General features: G+C 35.4%; 1 protein-coding gene across 1 annotated transcript in view; it reads left to right on the top strand.

Annotated features, from left to right (window-relative positions):
- The window catches only part of GABRG1 (gamma-aminobutyric acid type A receptor subunit gamma1), a 75,945-nt gene that overhangs the window by 43,896 nt on the left and 18,230 nt on the right, over positions 1 to 13,819 (top strand). Inside the window, exons 4-7 of the mRNA XM_084798039.1 lie at positions 8,680 to 8,900; positions 10,201 to 10,283; positions 13,205 to 13,342; positions 13,463 to 13,615. Of these exons, the coding sequence (XP_084654165.1) occupies positions 8,680 to 8,900; positions 10,201 to 10,283; positions 13,205 to 13,342; positions 13,463 to 13,615 (595 nt within the window). The remainder of the gene's footprint in view (positions 1 to 8,679; positions 8,901 to 10,200; positions 10,284 to 13,204; positions 13,343 to 13,462; positions 13,616 to 13,819) is intronic.

Below are 13,819 nucleotides of genomic sequence, written 5' to 3' on the forward strand. Positions count from 1 at the left end.
GCTGTGATCAGCTGGTGAGGGAGGAGGGTCTGCAACCCACTGAAGCAGAACTTTAGGGGAGGTGAAGAGTGCAGAAGAGGGAGGGAGACGGGAAGGGGAAGATAAGAGCAAAGGCATAACAAGAGGAATGTAATGTGAATAAATTATAGCAGATTAAAAAAAAAAGAAAAAGAAAGAAAACTGCAACCATGGAGTGGATGAATTCCTTTGTGGGAACACTAGAAATGAAAGCAACTTTTAAAAACATGTCGAGGGTAGAACCTAGACCAGATTTTCAGAATGTAACCCTTCTTATCATACCCGTGGCCTCCCACAAAGTCACATAATACAGTACATCAAACTGCATAGATTCTTCTTGCTAGGATTTCAAACTGGCAATGCTAATGGAGAGAGAGAGAGAGAGAGAGAGAGAGAGAGAGAGAGAGAGAGAGAGAGAGAGAGAGAGAGAGAGAGAGAGCGCTGAGGACCAGGAACCCAGATACAAGGTATATAACTCAGAGACTGTATTCCAAAATAACTGACTACCAGAGTGGGCCTCGGCCAACAGTACAAATATGATCGGATCAAATTGGTAAATTAAGTGAACTTATATTAGCCAATATAGAAATAATTAAGGAACACAATTGTTTTTAAATTAATTTACATCCCATACACTACTCCATTCCCTGATCCCCTCCTAGGACCACCCTCCCATCCATAACTTCCACCATAACTTGCACCACCGTCCCCACCACACCAACCCACCCTGGCACATCAAGTTGCATCAGGACTAAATGCCTCCTTTTCACTGAGGCAACGCTATTAAGGAAACAGAATCCAGAGCAGGAAACGGTGTCTAAGTGAGAGATGACCTCACTCCAATTGTTAGGGCGCCCACTTGAGTTGGTGGTTCAGTTTCTCTGAGCCCCCATGGGCCCAAGTGAGTTGGCTGTGTCAGTCTTCTTGTGCTGTCAATGGCCTCTCCAGCTCCCTCAGTCTTTCCCCTAACTCTCCCACAAGTCTACCTTAGTTCTGCCTAAAATTTTGTTGTGATTCCATGTATCCATTTCCGTTACCTGCTGAATGAAGCCTCTCAGATGAGTTATGCTAGGTTCCTGTGTACAAGGATTGGAGAGTATCATTAATAGTGTCAGGGATTGGGTCTCTCCCATGGGGTGGGTCTCAAGTTGGGCTAGTCATTGGTTGGTCATTCCCTCAATCTCTGCTCCATCTTTTATCCTTGCACATCTTGTAGGCAAAACAAATTTTGTGTCAAAAGTTTTGTGGGTTTCAACTGGGATGTAAAATGGACAAATAAATACATTAATGAAGAAAAAAAAGGGAAAGAGCTGAGTAGCAGAGCGCTCCCTAACAATTCTGAAGCTCTGGGTTGTGTTCAAGGTAACTCCATCATAATAAAGAAAATAGGCTTTTTCAGGAAAAATTAAATAAGGACATATTTTATTATATCAATATAAAATAAAAGTAGTAAAATTAGTCTTAGAGGAACAGGAAAACATTAAAACAAAGAGCTTCAATGTTAGAAGTCCTGTTCACAATGAAATAGGAAGAGAGGGTGCTTCACTTCTAGCATAAGCAAGAGACTTCATAATGTTTGCTTTTCCATGTACAGAATAGAAAACTGTCAAAGGGGTGTGTGTGTGTGTGTGTAAGTGTGTGTGTGTGTGTGTGTGTGTGTGTGTGTGTGTGTGCACATGCCTGTGTATGTGTATCTGTATTTATCTGTGTGTTGGGGATAATTAAATAATATGTTTGATTTTTTTACCATATTGTTTTACGAAATATGATAGCAGATGTATGTTGCTTCTTGACCCCCATTTTTCTTTTTTCTCTTCTTCTCAGTGACTTCTACATTTAAGAACAAAAAAATCCAAGATGTACCTTTTACACATCAAAGAAAATATTTTTTCTTTTACTAAATTAAGAGGAAATGTTCCTATGCCAAGTGCATTAACGTGAGAAATTATGAACAGGAAATATGGCAAAAGAGTAAAGCCTTTTTTCTTATCAGATTAAGTAGTCTACATGTGCTGTGAAGTGGAGAAAATAATTTGGGTATTTGTGAAGTGAGGAACAGTTGTTATGTTTGAAGAAACCCACCTGCAGTTTTGACTTTTAAGTTTATTATCATTGTTTTTATGATAGTAAAAATCTTGCCATCATAATTTAATTTTATTACTCATGCAGCCTGTATGACTTTTTGTCACCAACTACTTAAAATTGACTTTTTACCTCACATCTTATTTTAGAACATTATAAAAGATTTTTAATATAGCACTAGCAGAGAAAATTCAGTTATACATGATTAATGGATAAGATTTCTCTCTCCTGGCCTCTTTTATCTGGTATGTTCACGTGCAATGAACTTACTTATGAGATTGAAATTATGTTAATGTTTAAATACCCAAAATTCAAGATAAAATGAACTTTTGTCTTAGACAAAACTGTTTTTTTTTGTAACTTCACTTTGTATATTCCTGAACTATTTGCATTTATGATGTTTGTGTATGTAGGTACATGCACCACAGAAGGAACATGGAAGTCAGAGGTCAACCGTGGGGAAATAATTCCCTTCTTCCACCCTTGACCAGGCTTCTGAGGGTCAGGCTCAGGTTGTGAGACTTGCACAGGAAGGACTTTTACCTGATGAGCCATCACTTTTAATTTCATTGGAGTTTGCCATGTTCATTGTTGCTTATCTGATGAAAATTTGTGCAATTGCTTGTCAATTGGAAAGATAAGGGGCCTTTCTATGAGAAAGGCAAAAGAAAACTTATCAGGGAAGCTGCCAAATTTTGACAGATAAAGTTATTTGTCAGCAAGTAGATAAATAAATAGACATCAAGACCTATGTGTGAATCCATATTGATTTAAACTTTTAACGGTGTTCCTATTGACATTTGTTGTAAAAGAAGGGTTGATACTGAGTAATACTTACTTATATTGTAAGATAAGTGTGGGACTGGCTATTTAGGCTGGTGATACAAATCCCCAGTAACTCTGGTAGGGAGAGAGAAACTGTGGGAAGGAAGAAGGGATGGAAGGAAAGGAGTGGAGGGAGAGACTGACGGAGGAGAAGAGGAGAGGAGAGGAAGGGAGAGAGGGAGAGAGAGAGAGAGAGAGAGAGAGAGAGAGAGAGAGAGAGAGAGAGAGAGAGAAGGAAGGAACTTGCTGTGTAATAGTGAAATTACAGTTGTAGCAGTTTTGACCAAAATTTCCAAAACGTTGCAGGCCGTTATGAAGATGCCCCCTGCATCACAATTAGGACACACAATCAGAGGAGCAGGAAAAGACAGAGTTTGCACAAAATTATAGACTCTAGAAGGAAAATGAGAACACTTTGAGAAAAATTATATTTAGTCATCTGTGCAATGAAATATCTAAATGTGCATATGAATACACTGGTGTCTTACAAATGATGCTTCACACACCCATTTCTGACTCCTAACGCCTTTTCCGGTTACATTTTCTGAGAATGTCTCTGAATAACACTTGACTTCAGGGTTAGCCATTTCTTCCTAGAATTGATCTTATCGGTAAAATTCAGATACAGTGGAAACACAAACATAAACCTTTAAACATAAATTGTTTATTTCTCCCATTCAGCTGAGAAATATACAAAGCTGAATAAAAAGACGAGATGAGATCGCATGAAAACAAGTGTGAACATTCTTTGAAAAGTACAGATGAGACTTGATAGACTGAGATCAGAGGGTAGGAGAGGAGAGCTCCCCGTTCTGAGGACTAGGGGAGGCGGAGAGGATAAGAGGGAGCAAGAGTGGGATCTGGAGGTGACAAGAGAGGCGGCTACAATCAGGATGTAAAGTGAACAAATTAAATTTTTTTTAAATTAAAAGGAAAAACACTAATGTGAAAAGCAAAAAACTAAGAAAGGAAAGAAACACGAGATAATTTTCCTTCTACCACTCCTTATTCCTTGTCTAGAAATAGCGAGGTGGGTAATTCTTGTTAGACATTGCAAACCCAAAGCAAGCTAGCCATTACCAGTGTGACAACGTTATGATGAGTGATTTCTGTGTTACTTTGCCTTGGTTAAGGTTTCTAGTTATTTGTCGAAAAATACTATCCTGGGTCTTTTGGATAACGGTTTTTAAGTTACTAACACAGGCTACAGCAGTTTTTTCATAGAGCGAACTGGCTTCCGTAATGGGGGTGAGAGTCACTCAGTCATGTGAAAGCCTAAGAGAAGAAATTCAGCCCCCCTCAAATGGGAACTTGGCCTCCGGAGTGTCAGCTTGAACCTGAAGTGTCATATTCTAGCTAGCTGTCTGTCTGCTCTGAAGACTTTAGCTACCATCAGTCCTAGAGGCGTGGCCGATCTCCTTTCTCTTTCACCCGTCCTTCTAACCCATCTTCTCTTTCTCTGGAGACACTGATCAGCACAGATCCATGGAGACATCTCTGCGGATCTGAGTGCTGAATGCTTCGCCTCTCTGTTGTGCTAGAGTTTGTTTTCCTTAAGACCCTGGAAGTTCTTATTCTCCACAGTACGGCTAGAGCTTAGTTGTTCAGTAGCCATACTTGGTTTGATATTTTACTCTTTGAAGTGGCACGGGATTATAATGAAACTTACAGCTAATAGTAAATATGTGTTTAAGTACGATACAGAAAATCAACAAGTGAACTATTAGGATTTTAGGATTTTTAACCCAGTAAAGTAGCACATGGATTTGGGGCTATATTTATATCTCAGAAAACAATTGAGAATTTTACATTAAATTGATAAAAAGCCTATAAATGTAAAATATCCTGTGTATTTGAGGAAAGGATGCCTTTGATACACACAAAAAAAGACCATTCATTTTTTTATGTGAGGTTTATGCTCCTTCATAGTTTTACTATGTTCTGCATTTTAGAGTCTTATTATCAATTTATAAATTGCAGTGCTTTGCACATTTCAAACTTCTGACTACATGTGCCATGTATCAATAAATCATTTAAAATTACCCCCAGCTAAATAGAATTTCTAGCAGCTTATTTCCACTTTGCTACACCTATTCCAACTTCTATTGATTTTCAAGTGTTTATTAAGCTCATATTCATATCCAAGAAGTTTCCAGTGTTGTCTTTTTGAATCAAACAAATTGAAAGTACACAATAACTAGACCAACAAAAGTTTTTGCTGAGCGAGTTAAGTTAGTAATCACGGTCTTGTGTGGTATTTGCAAACTACATTCACAGGTACAAACAGACCTCAGAGCTGAGGCTCACAACTTAATTCAAGATTCATGAGAATTGCTTGAGTCTCTCCCATTTTATTGTGTCATGACCTTCATGTTCTCACAGAAAAATTTAGAAAATAATGCCCATCAAATATCTGAATTATTGTGATAATCTCAAGAGGCTTCTATTTCTACAATAATTGAATAAAATACAGTTGATAACTGTGACCTGTTGCCACTAACACTCTGGTAATATGGGTTCACTTTCAACTCTCCCTGGTCTCTATCTTTATTTTAGTTTACAGATGATGATAGTTTGGCTTATTATTTCATTTGGCCATGTGACTCAATAGTTTAATGAAATATTAATATGAAGGTAGACAGAGAAGATCAGGATCTATCAAACCGTAGAATAAAGTTATACATCTCTGTTACATGATTAAGAAGATTATGCATTTTGTGTGAAGATTTTTCCTATTCTGAAAACAACAAAACCCCACCTGCAATACTGAGTTATCCAGTACACCTTGGCCATATCAAACTTTGGTTACTATAGTAATAGACACCTATGATTTTTGTCTGGCCATCTTATAAGTCTGAGTAGCACATTTTTTCACATTTATTCATTTTGTTGGTTAAATTTCAAGGAGACAGTAAATTTTACAAGGCATGTCAGATCTCACGTATTAAATGTACTGTTCCTTATCTAAAATGTTTTTCCTAGAAGCTATTGTACTTGTTCTGAGTCAGTAGAAACGCCATTTCAGATTTTTTCCTTTTTTATGTAGATGATTATAACCTTTAAATAGGAACATGAAGTACAGGAACATAGTTTGATCATTTTCTGGAAATTAATATGAATGAGTAAACAAAAAGTGGATTTTTATTACATATAAAATGGCACAGACTTTAATAACTTTCTTATCTCAGTAAGACATTTATTAAGAGTTATCAGTTTGAAAGCCTTTGTGGAGGGAGAGTTATCAAGAAATGTGTCCTGGCTCTCTCTTGACCATAGGATAATTGTGAGTAGAAACCTTTCACTTTCTGTAATCCTTTCTATTTAGGGAAATTTGACCTCTTAGAAACCACAAAACCTCCAACAGATATGAGCATATTTGGAATTTTGTATTATGCACTAAAGTCCCATGCTGAGCATATTCCCATACTGGTAGAAAGCCCTGTGTTTGTCACCCACAATTGAGATTAGCACATTCCATGAAGCTGCTGAATGGTATTTGTGTTGTTTGCAAAATTCTATTACTGGAAAAAAATAGTTCTCAAATGTCCCTTTTGATGCTATCTTAGGAATCCTGAAGTTAAGTATGGCTGAGTATCGTGATGCTCCAGACCACAATCCTGCCTGGTTTCTTATGAATTTTCTTCTGTATTTGCCCATCAAAATGTATGTGTAAGGATAGAGTTGGCCCTGCCTAGCTACCTAGAGAGGTATTTATTATAGGCTTTTCAAAGTAGAGTCTATGGCTCAAGAGCACAATGTGCCTTCCAGCTCCTGAGATATGGATGCACTCCCTCAGGCACTAAGCCTTCAGGCTGCTTGGTGTTTCTCTGTGTGTTCCCTTACTAGTCAAGGAAGCATGGGATGTTAACAGGACAGTTGTTCTCAGACATTAATTTTGTGTATCCTGTGTAGCTTGAAAACTTCAGTGTATCCCGGCAACTGCAACTGTACTGATCCTGGCAAATGTTAATATATTCTTTTTCTGATAACAGTATTAAAAGGTGGTATTGCTCTAAGTAAAACTACCACAGACCCAGTTTTTCCGTGGCCCCTCCAAGCAGCATGATTTAATTCTGACCCAGTAAGTGCAGGAACTTACAGGCTACATTCGCTTTGCAGGCTGTGCTGAGCCACCTCTCTGCTTATGTGTACTGTTACAAACCATCCTTCCTTCACTGGCAAAATTACTGCTCAATGTCAAAGAGTTAATCATTTGAGTAAGTGAAGAGGATATATGAACAAATCTCAAGTGATACCCAATATATATTAGTGACATTTGTCCTGACAAGAAGGTGATAAAGAAGTTAGAGATAATAACCTTTTATTTTAAGGATAATAACTATTTTCCAGACAATTCAAAGAGTAGCTGGTGAGTGGCAGTTATTTAGAAATACATTTTCATTGCTAAACCAATGCAGAGGTTATGTAGCATGCCAAAATAATATTCAGGAAAGATGATTAATATGTCTGTGGTAAAATGAAGTCTCCCCTCCCCTTAACCTATCTCTATATTCCAGTAACTGAATAACAAATAATCTTTCTGTAATCTAGGATTTGATCCAAATTACCTATTGATAAGTTGACTCCCAGACTGTTTACTCATTAGTATCCCTGGCTTAAAAATAGATATTAAACACTCATTAAGCAAACTCACACTCATGCTTCCACTCTTTATGGAAAATACTTGCTTTTAGGGAAATTCACCAACTGCAAATATCACATCAAGAGTGAGGACTCACTCTGTCCTGCCCCAGGTAGCCAAATCATACCTCATATATTAGCCTGTTTTTATTTCCTCTTCTAAAGTCAAGGTTGTGTACACACACAAGCAAATGCCCACACGGAGGCACATTTTTTTTTTCAGGTCCCTGTCCTCTATGCTATTTACTATTGTTCTTTCCTTAAGTTTTAGGAAATATTTTAATGCTTATAAGTTGGCACACATTTTTTTTCAGGTGACAAAAGTGAACAATACCTGATCTTATATTTGTGATTTATAATCACAGTAGTTTATTTTGGTAGCTGCTTCCTGTGAGAAGAGTCCTGCAACCTAGGTCCTCACTCTGAGAACGGTAATGGAAATTTGACATTCAGCCTTGTAAATATCCAGTAGAGATTATTAACTCTGACATGGATTAAAGTTCTTTACCTTTCATCATTTGAGTTTTTGAAAAATAATTATTATTGTGTTGTATACTTCAAAAATTCGGGAAAGTTTTAATAGCAGGATAGGATATAGAGCCAACAATGTGACTCTTTGAAATGGAATAATTGCTTAGTTGGTTTTGGTATACTCAATAAGACAGTTAACACTTCTGCACTGAAATAATGAGAATCCAGATTTTAGACTAAAGATATTTTGAGTGATTTTAGATAATTTGATGGATATTTGCTTCTTGATTGGATGTGTTTATAGAAGGTATGATGTAAATAGAACCATATTATTAAATAATGTTAATGTGTATTAATAATTAATAATAATAAAACACAATTATTAATTGATAATATTGAAGATTGTGAAACTGGAAAAAGCAATTAAAACCACAGAGGACAACTGGAATTTTTGGATTTTACTTTATGTGAGTCACATGAAATTATTTTAATGGAAGTTTAAAATACCAGAATTATTCCTTCAAAGAGACTCAATCTAAGTGCTATTCATTTACAGGAAATTTGTGCTATAAAAATTCAAATATCTGAGGTAGCATCTATAATAATCACCTTATTAATTTATCATTATTTTTAATCTTATAGGAGTACACAATAGATATAATTTTTGCCCAAACCTGGTTTGACAGCCGTTTAAAGTTCAATAGCACCATGAAAGTGCTTATGCTTAACAGCAACATGGTGGGCAAAATTTGGATTCCTGACACTTTCTTCAGGAACTCAAGAAAATCTGATGCACATTGGATAACAACACCTAATCGCCTGCTGCGGATTTGGAGTGACGGAAGAGTTCTGTACACTCTACGGTAATATTGATCATAAACTGCAGTCACGTTGTTAGCTCCCAAACAAGCCTTCCTCATACCCACTGAGCAGCACACAGGGTCTCCTTTCATTTGCTAAACTCTGGAATGGGGAATTGTTTGGTGACACATTTTTATAGTCATAGTTGCTATGAATTGAAAGATCAGGGGAAAAACCCTCAGACTTCCTACTTGGAAGCAGAAAGGTTTAAGCTTACACTTTAGTTTTTAATGACTCATTTATAAATTCAATGTTGTTTTCAGTACCTTTATCTTATATGTATATGGATTTTGCTTGCAATTTTTTGAGTCAGATAGCACTGGTTGTCCTAGAACTCATGCAGTAGATCAGGCTGGCCTCGAACTCACAGAGCTCCACCTGCCTCTGCCTCCCCAGTGCTGGGATTAAAGGTGTGCACCACCACAGCTCAGCCTTCGTTCCATGTTTCCCACATTCATGCCTGGTAGAAAAAAAAAAAAAAAAGAACCCTTGTCCTCTGGAGCTGGAGTTGTGGATGGTTATGAGCCTCTGTATTGATTCCAGGAGCCCAAATGGGTCCCTGCAAGATCAGTGTGTGTGCTGAGCTGCTGAGTCATCTCTCCAGCCTTGGCTTTCACTGCTAAATATACAACGGAAATTACTGTCATTTTTCTTTGGAATTTATTATTATTCAATTTTGAGCAGTGTAGTAAGACATCACCGTGAAATGAAAAGACTGTGATGTCTGAGTTTAAATTTACTATTCATTCACATCAAAATATATGCTTATAAAAATAATTTATTTTTACCATTTTAATTTTACTTTTGAAACTATAATATAGCTACATATCTCCTTTTTGTTCACTAATTGTTGTTACATACGTATATGTATATGTTAATGTGAATGCGTATATGCATAGACATATATATTCCTAAATCTAGCCTGTTCAGTTCATATGAAGTTACTTGTGTAAAGGTAAGGGCTCACTTTTGGGTACCAGACAACATGTTTGGATATATGTATTCATAAAGTTATGGAAATTATCTGTTTTTAAAATATACATTTAGAGATTGAAGCATATAGAGTATCTACTTAGTTGGCTAGGGAAGAAATGTTTGAATATCATACTCAATAAGTAATGTTATAATATTTATCATTAAACTAAGTTATCATGGTTATAAGCTAAGTTATAAAACTAAGATTTTATACATTCTGTTATACAATAGCCCATTACAATGAGGTCCAAATTATGTTTTAAGACATAATTTTTGGTACTTTAGGCTCTTCCTTTTAATGTAACACTTGTTTTTTCATTTAACTAGATTAACAATTAATGCAGAATGTTACCTCCAACTTCACAACTTTCCAATGGATGAGCATTCGTGTCCACTGGAATTTTCAAGCTGTAAGTGGAAAAAAAAAGATAATTTACACATTTTACTTTCAAAATACTTTATTAATATACAAAGTGAAATAAAATATTAGAAGCATGCAGAGTATTTGTCAATTTTTAAGTAAAACAAGACAATAGTACATTTATATATTGATTGTACATGACAAATTGAAAACAAATGTATAGTGAATATGTATATAAAATCTTCACAACTTTTAGTTTCATTTCAGGACTTTTACTTTTTCTACCTTGCTTTAAGTGAAAATATATTTTAACAAGTAAATAGTTTAATAAAATATATTCTGATTTCAATTTTGTCTTCCTCAACTCCTCCAAAATGCCCCACACCTCCCTGCCCATTTGAAACCACAACCTTCTCTCTTTCCTTAGAAAACAAAGAGGCCCATGGCTGGTGCATCACTCTGTGCAGCCCCACTGGCCCCCAGCCCAGATTTGTCTGCTCTGTTGTTCTCCTTGAGAGCACCCAGACAACCAGCTTGACGTAGCCCATAGCCAGCACAGTCTCCTTGTGGGGTCCACAATATGGGGAGTAGGGGCTACCTATGACAAGGATACTGGTGCCCATTGTTGATCACTTCATCCTGGCTGGGCAGCTTTGACAGACCACAGAATAAGAGGATGCAGGCAGTCCAGATGAGACTTGATAGGATGGGGACAGATGATAGGGGAGAGGGCTCCCCGTGTCTGAGGACTAGGGGAGGGGAGAGGGGGGTGAGGGGGAGTTGGACCAGGAGGAAACTACAGACAGAGCTACAATCAGTATGTAAAGTGAATTAATTAAAAGTAAAAAGGAACCAAAAAATAAAGAAAAAGAAGACAAACAGGCATCTAAAGAATAAGAATATAAGATAAAACAAAACCAAACAAACTGGAATATGGAAAGACAAAATAAAGAAGAAGAGGAAGAAGAGGAAGAAGAAGAAGAAGAAGAAGAAGAAGAAGAAGAAGAAGAAGAAGAAGAAGAAGAAAAGAAAAAGCATTCCTCATTCTTATATTTGCCACTCAAAGGAGCTGTGAATCTAGACTTGCATCCAAATGTTTTTACACCATCAGAAATAAAAATTTTGTTTAAGTTACATTAATCTTCCTGAGGTAACATTTAACTTTATTAATTGACTTTTAAACTGTTTATTAATAGGTTGATTGAAAAGTATTTACTGTGAAAATAGAAAATATTTGAGAAGAGTTTAGTGACCTGAATAAACCAAAGTACAAAAAAATATATTTAATTAAAGAAAAAGTAGTGAAATGCAGAAGTGTTTAGATCTCAATGATTTGAAAATAAAACCAATCAGTATTTTTTTTACATTGTGATTAGTTATGCTTTTTGAAATAGTAATTAAAATACATATTTATTAATACATTTATACTCATGTATTCATATAATACATTTGTACTCATAAGTAAACATATACTTATCTGTTTAATAATCAATTCTCAGAAATATGTAGTCAATCTACTTAATATAATCAAGTGGTATTGATTATACTGGTAAGTGATTAAGAGGCTTTTTTCCTTCTCACAAATCATACTTTTTGTTTTGAGTCTTGGGCACTTCCTATTTGAGTGTAGATTAGCCATTCACAAGTTTTACCCAACTTTGTTTCAAACCTCTCAGATTCTTTTTACTTCACTAATAAATTTTTGGAACATATTAATAAGTTTGCCAAACTACATCATACCTCTATACAAATCAGGTCAGATCTCAGTTCTTTGCTTTACAAACTTAGTCTCAGGAAAACATTAAAATGAGATACATTTTAATTCCCAGCAAAGACACTGTTACTCAAGACTTTAGAGGTAAAGAGGGAATTTTATGGTAGTCATTGTTCTTTCTTAAAGATTCCATCCCAAACTCTGGGTGTGATCTTCATTTGGCTTTGATTGATATTTCTTGGGAATACTACATCTTGTAAAAATAATTGTGTCACCCACACAGACATATTAATTACGATCAGTTTTTTCAGGTTGATTAGTCAATTCCAGAAGGGAAATTCAAATTTATGATTTCAGTATTTCACAAAAAATAAAGAAGATCCTATTATAGCCTAATTGTAAAACTCAGCTCCACAATTCTGTGTTTAGCAGAACCCATAATAGCATATGACTATAATGTATATTTTCTCTACCTACAATGAATAAAAGCAAGCAAAACAGAATGTGACAAGAGAAAGAAGCAAATGAATAAAATGAAAGAGTAAACACTGTTAAATATATCTTCAGAGATGACATATATTTTATTGATTTAATGACAGGATATCCTGCCAAATAATGTATTTATTTGAAAATATTTGAAGTGATTCATGGATTTAATTATGTAATATATACCAACTCTTGTGTAGAAACAAATAAAATCTTCTTTTTACTTAAATGGTTAAAAAATTATACATGATTTTAAAAATTGGAAACATTTTACATACAAGCATTTATATAAGTAATTATAACCAGAATGGTAGGCTTGCAATCAACCTAGACATGAAAATATTTGAAAAACATGTTGATATCATGTTTTGGTTTGACAGTATTTAAGGGAAAGAGTCTAGTAGAAAATAAAAATTGCCAGGCCATGGTGGTATAGACTTGTAATTAGGTACATGAGATTCTGAGATGATTCCAAAGCTCTCAGTCAATTATAACTGAGAAAAATTAGATGTATGAATAAGGACAATAGGGCAAGATCAAAACGTTTCCTTCACTTCAAACTACTCAGTGCTAAAAGAAAACTTATAGTAACCCTCATAACACACACACACACACACACACACACTTCAGTTGGTATTTTCTATACTTTACAAGCCTTGTAATACCAAGTGATAGAAGAATTTTCAGTAACCATTGTTTGGATGATGTTGATATTTATTGCAATAGTAATTTACAGGAATTTTGCTAAACTACATATATTTTCTCTCTAGATGGATACCCTAAAAATGAAATTGAGTACAAGTGGAAAAAGCCCTCTGTGGAGGTGGCTGATCCCAAGTACTGGAGATTATATCAGTTTGCATTTGTAGGGTTACGAAATTCAACTGAAATCTCTCACACAATCTCTGGTAAGGAGGAAATAGAAATAATGAGCAATGCTTGCAGTGAAAGCCATTGTTACTAAGTTGTTTAAAAAATGATGTACATTTTATATTTCAGTCACTTTAAAACATATCTATTTCTTATAGGAGATTATATCATCATGACTATATTTTTTGACCTGAGCAGACGCATGGGCTATTTCACAATTCAGACATACATTCCGTGCATTCTAACAGTTGTTCTTTCTTGGGTGTCTTTTTGGATCAATAAAGATGCAGTACCTGCCAGAACATCCCTTGGTAAGGCTATGCTACTACATAATAAGATCATAAACATTTATTGGTGCATATGTTAGAAATATACTCTAGACTACAATGAGGTACTAATGAATAGAAAAGTTTGTATTATAACAAATTGAAAGGACTTAAAAAATTGAAAATCACATAGTAAAGAAATTGGAATTAGAAAACTCAAATTCTTGTAAACAGAACACACACATATAT

This window comes from Acomys minous, assembly GCF_964271855.1.
Source record: "Acomys minous genome assembly, chromosome: 10".
In the NCBI taxonomy this organism is placed as follows: Eukaryota; Metazoa; Chordata; class Mammalia; order Rodentia; family Muridae; genus Acomys; species Acomys minous.